Source organism: Lepidochelys olivacea (assembly GCF_965140295.1).
Source record: "Lepidochelys olivacea isolate rLepOli2 genome assembly, chromosome: 1".
NCBI lineage: Eukaryota > Metazoa > Chordata > Testudines > Cheloniidae > Lepidochelys > Lepidochelys olivacea.
In genome coordinates, this window is record NC_140411.1 from 51,959,850 (window position 1) to 51,983,776 (window position 23,927).

The 23,927-nt window shown below is 41.0% G+C and overlaps 1 protein-coding gene across 2 annotated transcripts in view; it reads left to right on the forward strand.

The window, feature by feature from the left end:
• NBEA (neurobeachin) overlaps positions 1-23,927 on the forward strand; it is an 867,588-nt gene that overhangs the window by 288,679 nt on the left and 554,982 nt on the right. For both annotated transcript variants that reach the window (XM_084617023.1, XM_084617024.1), the window contains exons 14-17: positions 15,243-15,322; positions 16,232-16,294; positions 16,403-16,500; positions 20,081-20,173. In XM_084617023.1, coding sequence (XP_084473149.1) covers positions 15,243-15,322; positions 16,232-16,294; positions 16,403-16,500; positions 20,081-20,173 — 334 coding nt within the window. The remainder of the gene's footprint in view (positions 1-15,242; positions 15,323-16,231; positions 16,295-16,402; positions 16,501-20,080; positions 20,174-23,927) is intronic.

Here is a 23,927-nt window from a genome sequence, read left to right on the forward strand (position 1 = left end):
AAGTGATCCCTTTACTTGAAGAGTAACCCATCCTTCTCCCCCATCATGCACCTAGCCCCATCCCAGAGGCAACAGGTTTGACTAGATGGTAGAGGGCTATACCAGCACCTTCCCACAGCCTTGTCCCCTTCCACTGGGCATGGTCAGAGATTATAGCTGATAAAGGGATGCTGGATATCTTCAACCATGGCTACGATATCCAATTCCTTTCCCATTCCCTATACCTCTTTAGAGACCATTCTCATGAGAGCCTGTTGTAAAAAGAAATGACCTTGTTGCTTTGTGTAGTAGCTGTGGAAGAGGCTTCTATTTTCAGTATTTTTCCTTATTCCAAAGAGAAAAGGGCATGCTAATCCTAACCTAGATTTGAGGATACTGAACAAAATATATGCTGCCTCAGATTCAGGATGGTAATAATGCTTGCCTCCATTATCCCATCACTTCAGATTCGGGATTGGTTTGTAGGTCTTGATGTATTTGACTCCACAGAAAGTACCTGAGGGTCCTACAATAATTAAATCATCACTATTACGAGCACCTTTTGAACTCTCCATGGCACTGAGATTCTTTACGGGATGCCTCACTGTAGTGGTGATGCACCTAAAAAAAGAGGGTGTCCATATCTAGATGACTGGCTGATCAAGGGAGATCACATCAGGAAACTCCAAGTCTTAGTTGTGCCCTTTCTCTGTTCACCCAGCCTAGCCTCCTGGTAAGTACATCAGAAGCAGGAAGCCTGTCAAACAATCAGTGGGGCCACTGGGAAATTGTGGGTACAAGGAAGACAAGACCATTGCAGAGAAGCTAAATGAATTCTTTGCATCAGTCTCCAAGATGGGATATTCCCACACCGAGCCATTCTTTTTGGGTGACAAACCTGAGGAACTATCCAAACTTGAGGAGTCCATACAGGAGGTATTGGAAATAAATTAAATAAATTAAACAGTAATAAGTCACCAGGACCACATGGTATTGACCGAAGATTTCTGAAGGAACTCAGATATGAAATTGCAGAACTACTACTCTGTGGTATGTTTCAGAGTAGCAGCCGTGTTAATCTGTATCCGCAAAAAGAAAAAGAGGACTTGTGGCACTCAGAGACTAACAAATTTATTTGAGCAAAAGCTTTCGTGAGCTACAGCTCACTTCATTGGATGCGTTCAGTGGAAAATACAGTGGGGAGATTTATATACACAGAGAACATGAAACAGTGGGTGTTACCATACACACTGTAACGAGAGTGATCAGGTAAGGTGAGCTATTACCAGCAGGAGAGCTGGGGAGAAAAAAACTTTTATAGTGATAATCAAGGTGGGCTATTTCCAGCAGTTGACAAGAAAGTCTGAGGAACGGGGGCGGGGGGAATTAACATGGGGAAATAGTTTTACTTTGTGTAATGACCCATCCACTCCGTCTTTATTCAAGCCTAAGTTAATCGTATCCAGTTTGCAAATTCCAATTCAGCAGTCTCTCGTTGGAGTCTGTTTTTGAAGTTTTTTTTTTGTTGAAGTATTGCCACTTCTAGGTCTGTAATCTAGTGACCAAAGAGATTGAAGTGTTCTCCGACTGGTTTTTGAATGTTCTAATCCTTGACTTCTGATTTGTGTCCATTTATTCCTTTACGTAGAGACTGTCCAGTTTGGCCAATGTACATGGCAGAGAGGCATTGCTGGCACATGGTGGCATATATCACATTGATAGATGTGCAGGTGAACGAGCCTCTGATAGTGTGGCTGATTAGGCCCTGTGATGGTGTCTCCTGAATAGATATGTGGACACAGCTGGCAACGGGCTTTGTTGCAAGGATAGTTTCCTGGGTTAGTGGTTCTGTTGTGTGGTGTGTGGTTGCTGGTGAATATCTGCTTCAGGTTGGGGGGCTGTCTGTAAGCAAGGATTGGCCTGTCTCCCAAGATCTGTGAGAGTGATGGGTCATCCTTCAGGATAGGTTGTAGATCGTTGATGATGCATTGGAGAGGTTTTATTTGGGGGCTGAAGGTGATAGCTAGTGGCGTTCTGTTATTTTCTTTGTTGGGCCTGTGCTGTAGTAGGTAACTTCTGGCTCTGTCAATCTCTCTCTTCACTTCAGCAGGTGGGTATTGTAGTTGTAAGAATGCTTGATAGAGATCTTCTAGGTGTTTGTCTCTGTCTGAGGGGTTGGAGCAAATGTGGTTGTATCGTAGAGCTTGGCTATAGACAATGAATCGTGTGGTGTGGTCTGGATGAAAGCTGAAGGCATTTAGGTAGGCATAACGGTCAGTAGGTTTCCGGTATAGGGTGGTGTTTATGTGACCATTGCTTATTAGCACCGTAGTGTCCAGGAAGTGGATTTCTTGTGCGGACTGGTCCAGGCTGAGGTTGATGGTGGGATGGAAATTGTTGAAATCATAGTGGAATTCCTCAAGGGCTTCTTGAAACTACAGCATTTGCTCAAGGAAGTCCCTGAAAAAGCACAAGGTCTATAAAATCATGAATGCTGTGGAGAAAGTGAATAAGGAAGTGTTGTTTTCTCCTTCATATAACACAAGGACTGTGGGTCACCACATGAAATTAATAGGCAGCAGGGTTAAAACAAAGAAAAGGAATTACTTCTTTACACAATGCACAATCAGCCTGTAGAACTCATTGCCAGGTGATGTTGTGAAGGCCAAAAGTATAACTAGGTTCAAAACAGGATAAAGTAAGTTCATGGAGAATAGGTCCACCAATAGCTGTTAGTCAAAATGATCAAGAATGTTTCCTCATGCTCTGGGAGTCCCCAAGCCAAATGACTGGGTATTGATCACTCGATAATTGTCTGTCTTGTTTATTCCCTGTGAAGGATCTGGCATTGGCCATTGTCAAAAGATAGGATACTGGTCTAGATGGGTCATTGGTCTGACCCAATATGGTCATTCTCATGTCCTTATGATATGTTTATATGAAAAACAAAAAAATAGTCACTTACCCTATCACAGTTCCTAGGGGCCAGGATAGATTCCACAACAGCAAGGGTGTCTTACCACTGACAGATAGCTTGCACTTTAGTCATAACTGTACACTAGGGTGTATCCAGAGACAACAGTACATACTTGCCTCATGTTGTTCGGGCATATGTCCAATGTACATATGTGATGCTGCTTGCCAGAGTTTGCCCAAGCTCCCTACAACTCTGGGTCAGGTAAGTATATTCCCACACAGAGCATCAATTGAGCACAATTTTAATTTGGTGTTTTGCCCTCACAGTACTGACCTGGTGGCTGCATCCAGACAATGCTCAAAAGGAGTGTCATTTATGACCCCATTGCCATCCAGTGCATAAGTCACAGATGAGTCTTGGGACCCCATATGGACCACCCTGCAGATACAGGAACATGAATCCCAGAGGACATGAAACCGCACATATGTCTTGGAGCTCAGCGTCTCCAGGCTCACATACAAGGCATTTTTTCTGATCTTATAACATTCTGTAGAGTAGATGCAGACAAACAGTACCTCAGCAATATGCCATATAAGCAAGGGAATACCATCTTTTTCTCCCTCTGCAAGGACGCAATCAAACTATGGAGCTGTTGCTAACTGCATGGCATAATCCAGATAGCTCTCCACCTTCTGGGAGCCAAGAACATCTCGATAGATTTTCTAAGCAGACAATCTGTCATGAACCAGCGTGGTTACTGCTGAAATCCATCACCAAGTCACTATTCCATCAATAGAAATGATAGACCTGTTTGCCAGCAAGCACAGTGCTGAGTGCCCAAGCTTCTATCCCAGAGGAGACGGGAGCCACAGGATCCGTGCTAGACATTTTCCTTTTGTAGGGGAATCAGGGCCGCCTTTACGCTCCCCCTGGATTCTGCTAATCCCCAGGATCATTGCCAAGGTCAGATGAGACCATGACAAATTTATTTTCACAGCTCCCTGCTAGCGAAGCAGCCTGTTGTCCACACGACCCCTGGTCTGGCTCCCTGGCCACCCAGACCTCATGTCACAAAATCAAGATAAAGCATTCCATCCAGACCCAAAGTTGCTGAAACTGATGGCCAGGATGCTGACTGTCTGAGTGCCATGGAAAGGGATTGCCACTCACACACTGAGGAAATCTTAGCACAGAGCAAGAAGCTTCCCACGAGGAAAATTCCGCCAAATGGAAAAGGTTCTTGATATGGGTGGCCCAATACAGCCTAGAGCTGGTGCTATGCACTGTGTTGAGGTAACTTCTGAACTTTTGGAGACTTCGGTGCAATTATCTGAATCCTGGTTTGATCTCTCCCTGGGTGCAAAAAAGCATTGCCAAAATAGGTTAAGAAAAGCTGGGGTGGGAGAACTACACCTCAGGAACCCATCACTGACCGTACCTTGTACTCCCATGAAGCACACCAAATGTGTCAAGGCAATTCAAGTAACATTACAGATCTTAGAGCACTTAGAATAGTCAAACTTTAAACAGAAATCTGGTCTTAACCTTAAACTACAGCAGAGCTGCCATTCTGCTATAATCATACTCTGTTCTGATGAATCTCGTGTGATAAAATGTCAAGACAGGAGATTTTCACAAGGTTGCATATTTATAGCCATAGTATATAAAGATATTTAGCAGTAGGCAATTGAGAGTAAGGTTCCTAACAGTTGTATTCCTTCCCTCTTAAATTATTTTTCTGTGGAAATTGTAGAAAAGAAGATAGTTAATTCCTTTCTATTTCTTTATGATGGATGGTGCACTTTAATGATGGTATTACAAATTGAGTATTCCTCAAGTTGCCCAGGAAACCTTGGTGGTATGTTGCTACTATTTACATTTTTATTTGAAGTTGCACCATTTCAAAATGTGTTTATATGAATATTTAAAACAAAATCAAGGTAAGGACTTATTAACAGTGAATTCCTGAACGTTGCAGTTTAAATTAAAAATCTTAACATGACCTGGAAAGAAAAAAATGGTAATGGTGATGTAAGCCTATTACTGCTCCAGTTATCCATACTCCATTTTTCCTGAAAAGCGCTAAGTGATACCTGAATTTTTAATGTCATAAACCTGCGAAGAAAAGCTTAAAAACTTATTTTCCTCTATGGGTCACTCTTAATAAGTAATGGCGACAACAGCAATACATTGATTTGCTGGTACATCCCTACCCATCCTGGCTACTAGCCATTGATGGACCTATCCTCCATTAAGTTATCTAGTGCTTTTTTTGAACCCTGTTATAGTCTTGGCCTTCACAACATCCCCTTGCAATGAGTTTCACAGGTTGACTATGTGTTGTGTGAGGAAGTACTTCCTGTTGTTTGTTTTATACCTGCTGCCTATGAATTTCATTGGGTGATCCCTCATTCTTGTGTTCTGTGAAGGAATAAGTGACATCTCCTTATTCACTTTGTCTACATCAGTCAAGATTGTATAGACCTCTATCATATCCCCCCTTATTCTTCTTTTTCAAGCTGAAAAGTCCGTCTCTTTAATCCCTCCTCATATGGAAGCCATTCCATACCCCTAATCATTTTAGTTACCCTTCTCTGTATCTGTACCAATTCCAGTATACTTGAGATGTGGCATCCGTATCTGCACACATTAATCAAGATGTGGGTGTACTATGGCTTTATATAGAGGTATTGTGATATTTGCTATCATTTTATCTATCCCTTTCCTAATGGTTCCTAACATTCTGTTAGCTTTTTGACTGCTGGTGCATATTGAGCGGATGTTTTCAGAGAACTATCCACAATGACCCAACAATCTCTTTCTTGGGTGGTAACAGCTAATTTAGATCCCATCATTTTATATATGTAGCTGGGATAATATTTTCCCATGTGCATTACTTTGCATTTATCAAGATTGAATTTCATCCCAAGGAGTTTGTAACTCTTTGCAGTCTGCTTTGGACTTAACTATCTTGAGTAGTTTTGTATTTTCTGCAAATTTTACAACCTCACCTTACCCCTTTTTCCAGACAATTTATGAATATGTTAAACAGTGCTGGTCCCAATGTAGACCTCTGGGGGACACCATTATTTACCTCTCTCCATTCTGAAAACTGACCATTTATTCCTACCCTTTCTTTCCTAACTTTTAACCAGTCACTGATCCATGAGAGAACCTTCCCTCTTTTCCCATGACAGCTTACTTTGCTTAAGTGCCTTGGTGAGGGACTTTGTCAAAGGCTTGCTGAAAATCTATGTACACTATATCCACTGGATCCCCCTTGTCCACATGGTTGTTGACCCTCTCATAGAAGTCTAGTAGATTGGTGAGGCATGATTTCCTTTTACAAAAGCCATGTAGACTCCTCCCCAACAAATTGTGTTAATCTCGGTGTCTGATAATTCTGTTCTTTACTATAGTTTCAACCAGTTTTCCCAGTACTGAAGTTAGGCTTACTGGGCTGTAATTTCCAGGATTGCCTCTGGAGCCTTTTTTTTAAAATTGGCATCACATTAGCTTTCCTGCAGTCATCTGGTACAGAAGCTGATTTAAATGATAGGTTACATACTACAGTTACTAGTTCTACAACTTCACATTTAAGTTCCTTCAAAACTCTTGGTGAGTAACACCTGGTCCTAGTGACTTATTACTGTTTAATTTATCAGTTTGTTCCAAAGCCTCCTCTAATGACACCTCAATCTGGGACAGTTCCTCAGATTTGTCACCTAAAAAGAATGGCTCAGCTTTGGGACTAGTTACTTCTGTTACAATCACTTCTGTATGCCTCTCTGGGGAGAGTTTTAAGGAGAGACTATCCTTCTGAGTGTGAACCCCACCTTTTGGGGGTCACTTTTCTCTTGGAAAATTAAGAACAAGGTCTTATTTCTCAAAATTATTGTGAAGCCAGTCAGTCTATCCTTAGATAACTAAAGACAATGGGCAAAATAATTTTACTTCTGGTCAGGTGAAACCTGTTTAGTTGTTGTTAATAACCAGCCAGTTTATAATTGTACAAAGTAACCTATCTTAACTGAACTTAAATCAGTTACTTAGAGGAAGCCATGTAAGGATCTGCCTTAAAACAGGCCAATTACAAATACTGAGAATCTTAAATCCATTAAATCCCACTATTTCTCTGCTTACCGCTGTTAAGCCCTGTCTCCTGTCCAGCAACATATGGTCTAACCATGTGGGGATAGATTCACAAAAGGACTAATGTGCCTAGCTCCCATTTTAGGTACCTAAATTCGAGAATCAGGCCCCATGGGGATTCACAAAGCCCCAGCTCATCTGCCCCTGAATGCTGTAGGCACCTAAATTTGCTCATTACCTACATTTTTGCAGTAGAAGTTCCCTAAGAATCTCTGTTTCTGCTTGTGAACGTGCACATTGCAACCCCACACCAGGCATCTGTGAAACCAGAGTGATTCATGTACCAGGAGAGATTGAAGGAGCCCCACATCAGACTGAGCCATAGCCCAGTGTCAAGGGCACTCACCTGAGAAGTATCACATCCCAGTTCAAATCCATTCTTCCTCTCATATGGAGGGCGGACTTGAACTGAGTGTTTCCTACAGGTGAGGTGAATACCTTTACCACTGGATTAAAAGTTTTAGGGGGTAGATCCCCAGCTTCTTGCTAAAATTGCATGGGTATCTCATGAAGATAGGGTCTGCAGTTAGGAATCCCAAATGAAGGGAGATGCATCCCTGCAGTCTGGGCTTAGGCACTTACCTCCAAAAGAGAGGTGGGGTTTAGGACACATGCCAGCTTGACATCTTCCATTGGCCGCTTTAGGTTAGGGCCCTATCTCCCTCCATTCCATGAATAGGGAAACTAGGTACCAAATTCAGGCTTTGTGAAATCCAGTGATTTTCTAGGCACCTAAACGATAGGTGTCCTTGTGCTTAAGTTTCTTTGGGAATCTAGCCTTTGGTGATTACCTGGAGAAACTGTCAGTATTTTAAGTTGCAATAGTATTTTCATATCCCAGTAAAACCTTTTAAGAATTTTAAATCTAATCCTTTGGCATGGTCATATTTAACTTTCTCTTACAATCAATGTTGAAATATTGGGGAGGTTTCCTTGGGTTGATTTCTTTGTGAATCCTTCTCTATTTTTGCTGTAGAGGTGGGCAGGATGAGTGCTTGCTGTTTAAGCAGGGTAGCAGCGGGCCTGTGGGTGGGTGTGAGGGATGTGAGTTTTTATGCTTTTCTTCCTATTTTCATGACATTATAGAAGAACACATCTCTTTCAGACTTATTTAGAATCAAGTTGGTTGCTGTCACTTTTTCATTGCCTCCATGCCTTAGGTAGTTGGCTTAGGTGACATGTTCAGTTTCTGCATACGCAGTCTGTTTGATGAATATGCATATTTTTGTTGCCTTTCGTCTTCCAATTACATTTGTTCTTTTATGTAAAGGTTTTATATAAACACTGAGAAAGTCTTCAGCTTAAATAGTTCTCAATGCAGATGCTGATTCTTTAATAATTTTGAAGCAATTATTTTCTTGTTTTCCTGAGTTGGGTAGTGAGTTGCTTGAGTGCTACCAGTAATTAATTTCCCAATAATACAAATATTCTATACTTAAATGTCTTCTTACATTTGTAATTAGTTTATCAAGATTATTTGATTCCATGTTAATAGATAAAGCATTTTACCATGTACCGAGCAATGATACTAGGAGCTCTGTATTTATCTAACATATTTGTAAGTATGTATTTCACAAATGTGCTTGCCATTTCAACATTTAAGAAATAACCTAGAGGATTAAAACATTTCAAACTACACATCTTTTTCCTGGAGTTTTAAGGACACAAACAGAGGGTTTTATTTGAAAAGAGAAAAAGGGGAAGAGTGGGTTGGTGTAGGCCTACTTTACCCCTGTGTTTTATGCTTTGATAAGGACTTCAGTGTTGCTTCTCTTTGAAGTCCTTCTTGTGTTTACCAGTTGCAGTCTTTACAGTTAAAAGTCTTATCAAATATTTTTATACAGAACATCAGTCACAGTAAACAAGCTTACATCCATTTTTCAGAACGTAGAATAAAAGAAATTGGCATAGAAAGTTAAAAGGTTTTCTGGCTAAGGAGGGGTTGTCTTCCTAACATTTGCTTTTCGGTGGGAGACAAACACCCCCCTGGAATTTCTTTGATTAGCCTTGTACACTTTGTAACATAACTAGCTAAACATAATACACCTCTACCCCAATATAACGCGGTCCTCAGGAGCCAAAGAATCTTATCGTGTTATAGATGAAACTGTGTTATATCAAATTTACTTTGGCCTCGAGCATTTCCATTATTAATAGTCACTTCCCACCGCCTGACTGACCCCTCAGAACCCCCAACCCACCCCTGCTCCTTGTCCCCTGACTACCCCATCCAGAGACCTCCCCATGCCTAACCACCCTTCCCAAGATGCCACCCCCATCTAAGCCCCCCTGCTCCTTGTCCCCTGGCCGCCCCCTCCAGAGACCGCCCCATCCCTAATCACCCCCAGGACCTCAGCCCCTACCCAACCTCCCTGTCCCCTGACTGCCCCGACCTCTATCCACACCCCCATCCCCTGGGACTCCCACGCCCTACCCAACTCTCCCGTTCCCCATCCCCTGACTGCCCTACCCCCAGAACCTCCAAACCATCCAGCCCCGCCCTGCTTCCTGTCCCCTGACTGTCCCGTTCTCCCCCTCCCCGAGATCCTCTGCCCTTTATCCAACCCCTGGGCCCTGGCCCAGCACCCTTAAGATGCTGCTCAGAGCAGCATGTCAGAGCCAGACACGCTGATGTGCTGATTCGCCGGAGCATGCAGCCCTGCCACCCAGAGCGCTGCTTTAATGTGTTATATCCGAATCCATGCTATATTGGGTAGCGTTCTATCAGGGTAGGGGTGTATGTATTTTTATATTCAAGCATCCTGGCAGCTATGTATTAATATTCAGTAAATGTGTAAACAAGTTCATATCTACCTAATATTAAAAATAACTTGTAATAATTGAGGTCTGTCCACCACAGAAAGAAGTGAGAGAAACAAGAAAAAAGTTAAGAAAAAAGTCTCATTTCGGAGGACAGGCCACCTCTGTTTTATTCTCAGTGTTACTAACTCTCACAAATTTGTAATAAGTAACATGATTTTGGCTCCTGCTTCAAGCCATCAGATGCAAAGCTCCAGTCTTCCCATGACTTACAAGTAGCAAAATCAGAGAGAGACTTTTCTCTACTGGTGCCCTGTAATCTGAGGGAATGTACAAACCTATAAACCGTGAACTCTCGTCCACCTCTTTTGCTGTTAATGGGCCCTTCACAATCCTTATTCTGAACCCAAAACTTCATACTGTTACCTTGGGGAATAAGAGATGCAGGGAGGGGGATTACTATCATTCACCCATTTTACAGATGAGCAACTTGCATAAAATCTGTTCTGGCATTTCTGGTAATAGAACCCATGTCTCCAATCTGATGAACCCATGTCTGATCCACTTTGTCACGTAATCTTACCAAAAAAAAATAAATTAGGTGTTTCTGAGACCTGCACTAACCCGCTCTGGTTCTGTCACCTCTGGTGGAGAGGCCACATGTTAAGGATTAATGATTCTGGTATTGCTTCAATGCTAAAAAGTATAGTTTATTAGCCTGAGGCTCATGCTCTTTAAATCCAGAGGTCCCATGGTCAATCCCAGCAGAAGACCCAAACAGAGGGGTTGTTATATTTGGCTATGCTGCTCATAGCCAATAGATCACATTGTGATCCCAGATCCAGGAATAGAAGCTCAGAATCCTGATGCTGAGCATTCTGCTGTCTCACAAATACTTACGCAGTATACTAACAAAGTATGTGTTCTCTCTCTCTATGTACTCATCCACACACATGTTGTCCATCTTACTATCAAGTACTCCTATATTGCTGAAGGAGAAGAGGTCTGTGCAGTGGTTCTGAAGGCTGTTTATCAAACCCTGCTGGTGACCCATGTGGGGATGAAAAAATATACACACACATATATGTATACAAGTTAATGTGAGGAGCCTGAAGTAATTGTTGGAATGATTTCATATTGCAAAAAGTATTTAGAAGTGAATTTGGGTGTTGTGCTAATATTTTTCTTGTTGTATTTTTAGTGTTTATATTTGGGGTAATGGGAGCTGTCCCTTTAAGAGCAGGAGGTGGCAACTTATTATAGAGTGTGTTTGAGACTCAGGCAAAATCTCTCCTTTACATTGCTCTATCTCCAGAGAGTGGAAGAACCTGCCTGTGTAAGCTCCAAAAAGGTCAGCATGTGATTTAATAAGCTTATCTTACCAGAAAGTAAGCCTCATTCTCTAAAGTGTTACATTAGCATTTACTGGGCACTGGATGCCTCAGGACATTGCTAATGAGATATAGAGCTTTTCACCTGTAGATCACTCAGGTTCAGCTCAGCAGAGATTAAAAGTTACTCCCATCTAATGGAAGTTTCATAGCCACTAAATGATTTGAGTTGCTTGGTCCTAGTGCCAGCTCCCACGTGACACAATCTAGTGCAAAGCATGGGATGAATTTATCTTCTTTCAGGCAGGGACTGCCTCTTGCTATGTGTTCTACAGACTCTAGTACAGTAGAACCCTTGTTTTGTGTGGGTCTTCTATTGAGAGGTCCTGCAGCAGGAATCAGAATTGGATTACTCTTGATAAACTTGTGAAAGATGACAACACTGTAATTGTGTCTCACACATTGGAAACAGGGAGGATGATTTTAAAAAGGTCAGAAAAGAAACCATGGTTTAACTTTTGGCTCAAAAATTGAGATTATGGTGGTGTTTTGTTTTTGTTACCTCATAATCTTTGAGGTCTGACTTATTATTTTTGAACTCTGGGGATGGCAGTACTACATTCCAGAAAATAAGGCTGTGTTTGCATTAGTCCCCCTACTAGCATCAAAGCCAAATGAGACTCATAAAAGAGGCAAATTTACAGCAGCAGAATCCAATTTACTTAGCTTCCCTACTTTCCAGTATTGTTGTACCCAGTCTAGTATTAGGCAGCTGGTGTGCTGTAACTGCTGTGATCATTGCTTATTCTGCTGTTCATAACTATCTTACTGTTCCCTTGTGCTCCTCCCATCTGTTTGTTTTATCCACCTGTTGAGTTGTCTTGTTTTAAATTTAGATTGTGATCATCTTGTGGCAAGGCACCTCCTGCCTCTTGCCAGACTTAGCATTTCCCCCTCTGGCAGTGCTGGGGGCTATGGTAAATCAGCCCCACTCTGGACAGTGGGTGTCTTCCTCCTCTGTTATTCTCTTATCAGTATTTTCAAGGTAGGCCTCCAGGCAGGCACAAGGAGTGCTCCTCCAGCAAACAAAAAGAAACCAATTTTCAAACACAAAACAAAGGGGGACACTTTCCCTGCCCCCTCGCTGGGCATGGGGGTGCGGTGTTGTCGACCTGTTGTTAGCTGAGGTGTCAGTCCTTTCCCTAAACAGGGCACTCAGTTTTGGTTGTTTCCTCTGTAGGGAGAACTGCCTCTCACCCTAGAGAAGCCTATATCTGTGCTGTCACTAGTCCTGCAGCAGCTTGTCTCTCCTCCCCTTCTCTCACCAGAGGAAGGGTTTTTAAAGGTTTCAGGCAGCGCTTTATTGGGTTCTGATGTCCCTATTTGACCTGAGGTAACCCCTTCCCAGCTTATAGGAAAATGGTCCTTTATCATTCTAAGGCTAACATATCTGCCTTCCACCACTCTCTTGCACCCCTGCCTTGTGAGCCCTTCCTCCCAGCCATTGTCCCCCTGTATACCTGGAGCCAGCTGTGAGATTTGCAGCTGGTTCACTTTCGAACCATGCTGAGGGCACATACGTATGCACTCATGCTCCATACTCTCCATATCCTCACCCTTGTGTCCCACCCCAATACTAAGTGGAGGAACCTATTGCCATCTGTTGTGGGTAAGGAACCCTAGTGGGCTAGTCTGTATTCCAGCCTGGTCCCACGGCCTGCCGAGGATGTACATGGCATGTACCTGGCGCGGTTCATCTCTATACGCGATGCCTGTTCCTTTTGCTGCATGAGCGAGACCCTGGCACACGCCTACCTTGAGCGCGCCTGGTTGCCCCCCCTTTTCCGGCTCCTCTGGGACCTGCTTTTGCGGTTCTGGCTGCACTTCTCCCCCCCAGCTTCTAATTTATGCACACCCCATCCATGGCCCCATGAAATTGTGAGACCTCTTCGTCAACCTCCTGCTAACGATGGCCAAAGTGGTAGTCTATAACACCTCGGAGAGCATGTTGGCTGAGGGGATGGTCTGTGACTGTGAGGCCTATTTCCGTTTCTCTCTCCATTCACGTATCTGGACAATGTTCCTCTGGACCGTGTCTGCTGGCTTCCTTGACATCTTTGAGGAGCAGTGGGCGCAGTCCGGGGTTCTCTGCTCGGTGTCCTGTTCAGGTTCTGTACTTTTGACCCTTTGACCTTCACACCTGTCCTTGTTTTCTCTTTTGTTGTCCCCCATATTTATTTGAGTCCCAGCCTCAGTAGCTCCTCCCCTTAGGCTGCAGAAGGAGCTGTTAGCTGCAGGCAGGCTTGCACCCGCCCACTTCCTGGAACCAAACAGAACCACTCTTTTGCAGTTGCCTAGCCTGACTTTGACCTGATCTGTTTTGGATAGGAACAGTTTCTGTTCTGTTTGTATCATGCCTACCACAGAGCCTTAGCCTCTCGGCAACCAGAATACCAATAATAAGTAGCAGTAAACTGTGGAAGGAGGGAATGTTTTTTTCAGTGTTTGGCCTATAACCTGACCGCAAACAGAGTTTTGATCATCGTCTGCTAAAACATTGAATGGCTCACCCACATCTCTAGGTATGTTAACAGGTATTGGAACATAAATATGAAGCTAATCTTTCTATGAGTAGGTTCCCAGTACCTGTTAGTTTGGGACACCTTCCTGCAAATCACTCCTTAAAATCTGTTTCTCCTAGAAATTCTTCCTGTCTTTTTCTTCTCCTCAGTATCACATCCTTGGCTGTCTCCCATGATTTAAGTTTTGTTTTGAGGTTCTTTCATTATAATCTCTCAAGGGGAGGTTCAGTGCCTTAGTGTAGACTTTGGAGAGAATACTGCTTCCACAGTGTGGAGAAGTAGACTAGCACTACTCCGCCAGTGGAACTCATGTGGGTTGACATCAAGAGGCATGAGGAGATGCATATATCTGAAGTAATTAGGGGTATGCTTTCTGTCCATAATGATGCAAGTACATAGCATATAGCATTGTAGGACCTTTTGGCTCGGAGCACAGTATCACTGTAATAATTCATGCGTCTGTTGATGTAGTTTCAGGCTACTACCTTGAAATCCAAATTCATCTCGGCATTTTATGTGGGAAGAGGTCAGTTGCATGATAGCATAAAACATTCATGTGTATAAAAATATTTTTCTCTTTTTAAAAGGCTGCTTCTTTTGGGTTGGATCTAATAACAATGTCCATATCTTCAAATATCCTGTGTAAGGCCGAGACTATATTTCAGACAAAGACCTCAGAGACTAGAAAATGTGCTTCACCGTGGTTCTTAATAATGTTTTATCCATGAAATGGGACAGAAATATAGCCACTGAAATAAAGAATGTTGTTTTGTGAAAGTTAAATTGTTCCTGAAAAAGTAAACTAGGCTATTTTATTTATACCACACAAATTGTGTGCTAGGCATCACCAAAAAGATGGGAAAGATGCAAGGGAGTTTTCCAATTTAACATACAATAAATTAGTATAGGAGAAGAATGGGGAATCAAAAAGAAGAAAGGACAAATGAATAGACAGTGATGTTTATTGCATCTTATTGTTAACCTCCATTGAGTTTTTTAGATTTCTTTTTTATAGTCTGTTGTTCGAATGGAGAAATACTGGTTATAAACTATTGTAGACAATGTATTTTTAGGTGGCATGGATCTATTATTTTATTGAGCTGCAATTTCTCTTTGATTATGTAGGATTAGTCTTTCATGCAAGTAATGCCATAATCAGGTTAGATTTTTTTTAAAAAAAATCCTTCTGTATAGTGTTCCATCCAACTGGTATAACTTTGATGGCTTAGTTATTGTTAACCCATAATAGATTTTCATTGCCTAACATTTGATGTTTCTGTGTCTCTGTAAAAACTGTCATTAGTTTTTCATTGAAAAGGAAACATAATCACATAAGGAATTTTGGTTATACATAATATAATTCTGAAATGTTTATATGTTATCATTTGCAGATACTAACTTTCATGTAGTTAGTACAGTACTCAATATACTGCAAGAAATGCAATCCCTTGAAAATGCTACTGGCAGTAAGATCAGGCACATATAGTACATTTAAAAGGTGGTGTTTTTTATTTCTTCCAGAGGGTCCTCGACCATCACAGAAAGAAATCATATCACTCCGAGCATTTATGCTTCTGTTTTTGAAACAGCTTATATTGAAGGTAAAATAATCTTATTTGAGAATGTTAGCAATTTAATAAATGTAACAAACTAAAAGGCCCAAGGTAGATATTTGATAGTTTCTAATGAAGCACTTGATACATAATTCCTGGCAATTTTTTTGACTAAACCTGATTAATGTTAACATTGGTCTGTGCCAATAATACTTCTAAAAACAAACAAACAATCCCCTTCTCCCCCCCCCCCCCCCAAAAAAAAAACCTCGGACCTACCCTGAATGCAATGAATGTTTAAGATATTTCATGTCAGTCATACTACACTGCTTTTATATCTATTTTAACACATTTATTTTTAGACCAAAAAGGTATAGACTCCTAACCTGCTGCTATAGAGTTCTTTAAAGCATTTGGGCCAGTTTCTCTACTCTGCCAAACTGTGGTAGAGATCTAATTGGTACAAAAAGGGGAGGAGTCAGTCAGGAAGTTAGCTACAGCTTCTTGATTCTCTATCTGGCCCTGGTACAACTTAGAGTAGTGGATCATCCGTCATTTGAGAATAACCAGGGTGCAGGGTTCAGTGTGTTCTGCCCACACCCCTTCTCTCATTCTTTCTTTCTCCAGATATGCTCCTTTTTTCGGGAACTGTTGGAATGGGCTGTAGCTGGCAATGCTAGCTTTGTCTGCTGTAGATTTCCCGCAACACTACAAATCCCGTGTAGTGGGGACAGGGACAAATCTGTCTCTTTTGCACTGTCCAAGTGGTAGATGGGGTAGAGGAGAGGAGAGAATCTAGCCCTCTGACTTTAGCTGGTACTTCATTCATAAGATAATTCTAGGCATTGTTAGTTTTTAATGGTATCCTATGTTAGAGAGACTTTGTAGGCAATAGGTTTCTTAGTCAGAGTGTGAAGAATGTAAGCTCTCTCTGAAGAAATATCCATTCTTTTTTAGGATAGAGGAGTCAAGGAAGATGAGCTGCAGAGTATATTAAATTACTTATTAACAATGCATGAGGTAGGTTTCTATAATTACTTATCTTTTACTGTAATCAATTGTACCAACTTTATGGAAAGCATCCAATTAAGAATATTTTGTAAAAAGATTTTGATGCTTGTCACACAGGATGAAAATATTCATGATGTGCTGCAGTTGCTAGTGGCTCTAATGTCAGAACATCCAGCATCTATGATACCTGCATTTGATCAAAGAAACGGGATACGGTAAGAAGGAGAAATGGCAGCATACTTCTGAAACTAATCTCCCTCCAACCTGCTTCCTTTCCCACATACATAAAAAGTGCAATTGCTTGCTTTTGGAGTACAAATACATTTATGGAATATACTAAATCTAGCATTTTATTCTTTCAAAATATGAAAGCTTTTATAACATGTCATGGGGAGATTTAAATGGAAATATTTCAGCTGGGCTCCTGTTTATAAAACTAGACATGCTTGGGGATAAATTATTTTTTTTATTTGCAATTCAATCTGGAATATAATGTGCCATTCTCAAGGTACACTGAAAAATTCAGATATGGGTATGAAGGTTCCCTTTTCTTTTAACTGTTACAGGAGACTATTTTTAGCCATTTTTATAAACATTTTTCTGAGTTAAACTTATATTCATATTCTCTCCACAAGCTGAAAAATGTTGTCTCTACAGTACATATGTATGTTTGTCAGTAATTTATAATTGAGTACAATAAGAGAAACAGTGCTATCTTGACATTTTCCTATATCTAATATAGTAACAAAAAAGGTCAATATTTTAACACAATAAATGTGTTTTAATGTGGATTCTTTGTCTTGTGATATTCTGAAAAATAATTTCAATATGACTGAGATACTGTGTAGAAAAACCAGCTACTAACCTGCACATCATCTGTTTTTTTATAATAGTTTAGTCAAACAATGTCTTAAAAATATTAAAATCTTCCTGGAAGTCTTTATATTCAAAACTGTTTAATTAGCAATGCCAATCAAAATCAAGAGGTGGGATCCATCTAGCTATTGCTAGCAGAATTTAGTTTTCTGTCATACTTTTGTTCATCTGTGATTTGTTCAGTATTTGTTTCTGGCTCTATTCCAACACTTTTCTAAGAGGAGGCCCCTTATATGGTGAAGGGCCAATTGCTGAGCTGGAGGAGTTAAGTCATCTTAAATACCAAAGAGAAATGGTGATTTATGGAAAGGAGAGATGGGAAAAGAGTAAGGGGAGTAACTGGTGAACATAACATGGTTTAGGTAACCTGCTCCTCTTCCCCTGGAGGCCCCACCCCCTAGCTGAAGCCAGAGCAAGGCAGTGGTAAGAGCCGCCCAGGGAGCCACAGGCCACTGTGGGGAGACCTGAGCCCTCTACCTGCCCTAGGCGTAAGGTTGCCAATTTTGGTTGGAAATATTCCTGGAGGTTTCATCACATGATAATCTTTAATTAAACATTCATCTTTAATTCCTGGAGACTCCAAGTTGATCCTGGAGGATTGGCAACCCTACTTGGGTGGCACAGTCTGGGGTTGGGGACATGGGCTGGAGGCTGCTCTCAGGCACCCCAGTCCCTCCTCAGGGCAGGTGGAGGGTCTGGGGTTCCCCACTGGGACCCGGATTCCCTGGGCAGCTCTTAATATGGCCCATCTCTGGCTTCTGGCCTGGCTAGGGGGTGGGAACTCAGGGAGAAGAGAAGGAGCATGGGCAGGGCCATGGATAGGGGCCAGGCCTTGTGGTGAGGGGGGGTTAAGGCCCCCCTCACCGGGAAGAGGCTGCCACCACTGTCAGGGGCTGCACTTTGCAGCTGTGGAGCTGTCCTGCTGAGAAGCGCAGCCCCTGTCAGCGCCACTCATGCCTGCCTGAGGCTTGCAGTTTGGGGGGCAGTGCAGCCCCCGTCCCCCAAACTGCGCCCATGTTTAAAAGGTGGGCTGGCATGGCCCTCCAACTTTTAAAAGTGGGGGGCTGCTTCTGGCACCCCTGGCATAGATTGAATACATGTAGACTTTCATAAGGCATTTGACTTGGTACTATACAGCATTCTGCTTTTTTTTTTTAATTATGTAACATTGATTAAGAACAGCTAAATGACAGATTTCAAAAAAATAATTAATTGAGGAATCATCATTGGTGTTTCTCGGGTGGTTCTGCAGGGAGCACTACTAGGCCTGACACTATTCAGCATTTTCTTCAATGATATGGAAGTAGATATAAAGTCATTGGTGGTGAGATTTCTAGATGACACAAAGCTTGGCAGGGGGGTAAATAATAATGAGAGCAGTCGTACAGAGCAATCTGGATCATTTGGTAACCTGGGCCCATTCAAAAAAATGTGTTTTAATACAGACAAATGCTAGGTCATATATCTAGGGGGATAATGCACACTGTGCCTACAGAATGTATTCTGGAAAGCAGTGACTGAAAAGGATTTAGGAGTCACACTGGATAAGCGACTCACCATGAGTTCCCCAGTGTAATGCTGTGGTGAAAAAGGCTAATGCAATCCTTGGATCAGGGTAGTTAGGAATAGGGATGTGACTTTACCTCTGAATAAGACATTAGTAATATCAATTTTAGAATACTGTATTCTGTTGAAATACTGGAGAGGGTGCAGTAAAGAGCCACAAAAATTATTTGAGGGCCTGAAAGTGAGTGACTTGCAGCTCAATCTGTATGGTTTCAGAGTAACAGCCGTGTTAGTCTGTATTCGCAAAAAGAAAAGGAGGACTTGTGGCACCTTAGAGACTAACCCATTTATTTGAGCATGAGCTTTCGTGAGCTACAGCTCACTTCATCGGATGCATACCGATATGCACGATATGCATACCACGGTATGCATCCGATGAAGTGAGCTGTGGCTCCCGAAAGCTCATGCTCAAATAAATTGGTTAGTCTCTAAGGTGCCACAAGTCCTCCTTTTCAATCTGTATGGTTTCTCCTAAAGGGGACTGAGAAGTGACTTAGTGTACAAGTAGCTTCAAAGGGAGAAAATACCAGCTACTTAATGAGCTCTTTAATCTAGCAGACAAAGGCGTAACAAGAACCAATGGAAGCTGAAGCCAGACAAATTCATATTAGAAATAAGGAACAAATGTTTAAAGTCAGGGTGGAGGCTGTGGTTGTCTCGGGGAAGGGGCAGGGCCACTGTGGCTCAGGTGTCCAGTGGCGGGTTGGCGACAGCACCAGGAAAGACTAATTATACCCACTGCCCATGGCAGAAACCATTAAAAAAATAAATAAAAAAGGCTTCCAGGGTGGGAGAGTGAGTGTCAAGTGTTGGTAGGAGGGGAAGAGGAGTGCTCTGTAGTTTCCTGCTGTCTCATAAAACTCCTGAACCTGGCTTTGGCTAACTTAAAGGCCTAATTGTGGAATTAACTACCCATCTTGAACACAGCAAAACTGTCGAACTGCTCAAGGACTGTAGAATGTTTTTTTGTTTTTGTTCCAAATGGGACTTTGGCTGAAGGAAGCAACCCTGAGTCTGTGGAACCTTGGATTAGGTTGAAGGGGGTCTTGTTCGTTTTTCTCCATTTGGACCAATAGTCAAAGGAAGAAGCCTTTTGACTGTTTAATTTCATTTGGTTGAAACTGAAACTATTTCCCCTCCATTTTGGGACCTACCTTAAAGGGACCATGACCACAATCCACGAGCATAGCTTGTGATCCCACCATAATACTGCCTTTGTATGTTCCTTTCTTAGCTTTTCTTACTATTTTATTGTTTAGTTTCACAGTACTATGAATGATTCCGTGGAAATGGCTGGTGTTGTGGTGGTAAACTGAGAGAATATGCTGACTGATGTTTTTTTTTTCATTTTAGAGTCATTTATAAATTACTGGCTTCCAAAAGTGAAAGTATCTGGGTGCAGGCTCTGAAGGTACTGGGATATTTTCTCAAACACCTGGGTCACAAGTAAGTGTACTGTCTGAAGTAGTGGTATAAAATGATTATAATTTTTCTTATTTGTAATATTCACTTTAAAATACAAAACATGACCCTAGAAAGTGCTTAGAATGCATTAAATGCAGTGTCTATGATGACTAATTTGCAGATTCTGTTGTTTTTATAGATACACAGTGAGGAAAAATATCTAATTTTCAGATTAATTTCTTACTAAATAGTCATTTCAAAAGGTAGAAAACATTGTCTGGTAAAATGTAATTGATTGTGATAATAAGTCTTAAACCAAAATTGCTTTAGAAAACAAAACAAAAAAACCCAGTAATGCTGTTTATAAACTAAATGTATTGTTCTCATATGGCCGTACATCTCTGAAAGTGCAATATATATGAAATTCAATGTTTTATGGATCATTAAAGATTGTTGGTCAGTCATTTGCATTTTCAGTTGCATTAGGAGTAAACATCTGGGAGGAACTACATCAAAACATTTTTAAATGATGATGGAAATAAATAAAATTGAAGAATAATAAAACATTCTCATAAAAATATTAGCTATCACTGTGCTATACAAATACAGAAGGAACAGCAAATGAAGTATGTAAATGGTGATAAAAATTAAATACAGAAGTAAGATGTAGAAAGTGAAATAAGTGAAATTTAGAATGAGTCGGTGCCATGTAGACAGATTTTGTTTAGTTTCCCAAATGCTATTTTGACAAGCCCCAAATTATTTCTAATGTGCTATTATGTGGTAATTTACATTTTCAAAATAATGTTCATACACTGAATAATTAATCCTCAACATCCTGCAAGGTTAAATAAATTATTAATCCCTGTTTACAGATGATGATACTGCGCTAGAGGTTAAATGACATGCATGGAGTTACACATATGCATCAGTGACAGAGCCAGCATGAGAACTCAGGAGTATCTGGTAGCAAACCCTCTGCTCAGTGATCTAGGCTACCCTGCCTCCCTAATTTCATTCAAGTAGCTACAACCATATTGATGGCACGATTATAGTAGGTATGGTAGAGTAGCATCAAGGAAAACTGTATGACACAGCAGAGCCAAGCACTTAATCATTTGGAAAGTAAAATCTGTATATACAATAGGTAATTTTTACCTAGCTTATTGTGCTTCATACATGACTCACAAAATGCTTTAGATTTTGATCTGGATAACCTAAAAAGAAAAAAAAATAAGGTATGCTTTTTTAGGATAATTTTGATTTAAATTAAAAAGGCCAATGTTTATGACAAGAATATATACTCTTTTTTTTTTTCTTGGAGTGAGAATGTTATCTGGCTTCACTTTTCAGTATTACCTGAAATTTCAGGGTAGTGATTTAGGAAGAATATAAGAGGGAATTTTATTAATAAATGTGGGATGCAGGGATAAGAATTTTAGCTCAACTTGATGATTAATTCTGACACTTTAGAGATGGTGATTGGCCTAGTTAAACAATTGAGTTATGAGAAGAAAAAACATTTTGAATAAAGAGTGTTTCTAAGATTTCTGTCCCTGGGAAAAGTAAAAGTCTAATTTAAGGAAATCTGCTGTGGAATAAGACACGTAACAGGTAGTATGTTTTACACAAAAGCTGAGTCTTTCATAGTGTTCGATAGTAGGAAGTTATGATCTGATGAGGAGCTGACATGAATAAGAAAAGTAGATAGATAGGGACTTTGAGTTGATGGACATGTCATTTGGAGAGACATCCAAGGCTGAAACTAACAATATGATATTCCAGAAAGAGAATGTAGATGAAGAAGAAAAATAATGATCAACTCCATGATGAAGAGGCTTCATGCCTTCATCAGAAATGAGGAAGTGGTTAGAAAAGTAGGAATCAATCTAGGACAGGATATTTGTAGACACTGTTTTTTCCTGAGGGCTCTAGGATTGAATGATCAATAAAGTACACCCACTTAACTGAGACATGGTTAGTTGTGGAAAAGATGCCTAAATGGAATTTTTCTCAAGGGATTTATAAGTCCAAATTGCTGTTGATAATCGTATTTTGTATTTCTAATTTGCATTCCACCTGAGGATCTCAAAGTGTTTTAAAAATATTACTGGCTAAAACCTCAAAACACTTGTGTTACACAGGAGTTATTTCCAATTTAAAAATGGGTAAAGAGGCCTGAAGCAGTTGTGATTTGTCCAATAACCATATTGTGACCAGGCTAGTGAATTGACTACAAAATTGTCCTTCTGCTAATAAATCAATGGCAAGCTCTGTTGCTTCCCAGGAACACTATAGGACAGTGATTCTCAAACTTTTGTACTGGTGACCGCTTTCGCATAGCAAGCCTCTGAGTGCAACCCCCCTTATAAATTAAAAAGTTTTTTATATATTTAACACCCTTATAAATGCTGAAGGCAAAGCGGTGTTTGGGGTGGAGGCTGACAGCTTGTGACCCCCCATGTAATAGCGTCATGACCCCCTAAGGGGTCCCGACCCTCAGTTTGAGAACCCCTGCTATATGAAATGAAGGGTGGGATTTTCAAAAGTGCCTAAAGGAGTTCTTCCACTGAAAATGTTGGTTGCCTAAACCCCTGAGGCTCTTTGGAGAATCCAGCCAATTATGGCTGCATCAGTAGGGACTCCATAGTTAAATACAAATCAGCGCATCGTTAGAGAAGAAATAAAATCCCTTCTGTTTTGCACTTTAGTTACTGAATTTGCTTTCCAAATTTGATGCCATAACTCTTCATAAAAGAATTTTCTGTTAATTTTTTAGTGAATCTTTACAGCTGAAATATTGTAAAATGCTACCATTTTGAAATTTGTCCTGTTCATATCACATTTTGGGCATTTGAACAGCTAAAAACCCACAATCCTTATAAACACCAAACCACACACATGCATACCTGTGCGTGTCTATCTGATTTTTTTTCTGATATCTTGGACTTGGACCACTTCTGAAGTTTTAAAAGTAAACAGTTATTCTCTGGTAAAGAATAATTGTTGTGAGTAGTGCAATGATTAGCCAGAAGAACTGCTGAGTTCTGTCAATCAAGTCATTTTTTCTGACACCGCAAGCTTGATTCACCAGCCACAATCTGCATGCACCTCTAGTGAGCTAGGGAGGAAGTCTGGGCAGGGAAGAGACTTGGGGGGACTAAAGAGTTTGGAGAAATAGGATTTATTAGGGATTTTTTGAGACCCAAGGGCAAAGCGACTTGTGTGTAATATGAGCCCTGAGCTAGAGAGAATTATGGCTTTGCTGAAGCCTAGGGTGGAGGGGAGCCACTCCAGCTTTCTGGCCCATCAAGGCAATAGTGCCGTGGGGAGATCTTGCACAGCCTCAGTACAGACGTATTTGACTTTCCCCACACACAGCCTTGATCTCTTCCTCCACCAACCAAAAGCCTTTATCCCACCCCCTCCCCCCACTCTCAACCCCATTTTCTGTTTATATGGTACACTATGAAACAGTACCATTGAGAGGAAAGAGGAGGAGGAGGAGGTGGTGAGCAGATCTATGTGGGGGATTTGGATGGGTGAGATTGTGGGGGACAGGGAGGAGCAGGTCTGTGTTATGGGAGCATGGAGATAAAGTGAAATTTGCACTAAGTTGCTGGTAGTAGGAGAAGATAAAGAGAGGTGGTTTGTCTAAACATGTAGACTTAACTGTCACCATAAAATACACCCATGTTTATGCATACATTGACTTTAACTCTGTAATTTTTAAGTACAGAAATAACTTTAGAATAATCTCTAACATAAATCACTCATTCTCATACATTTTTCCTAA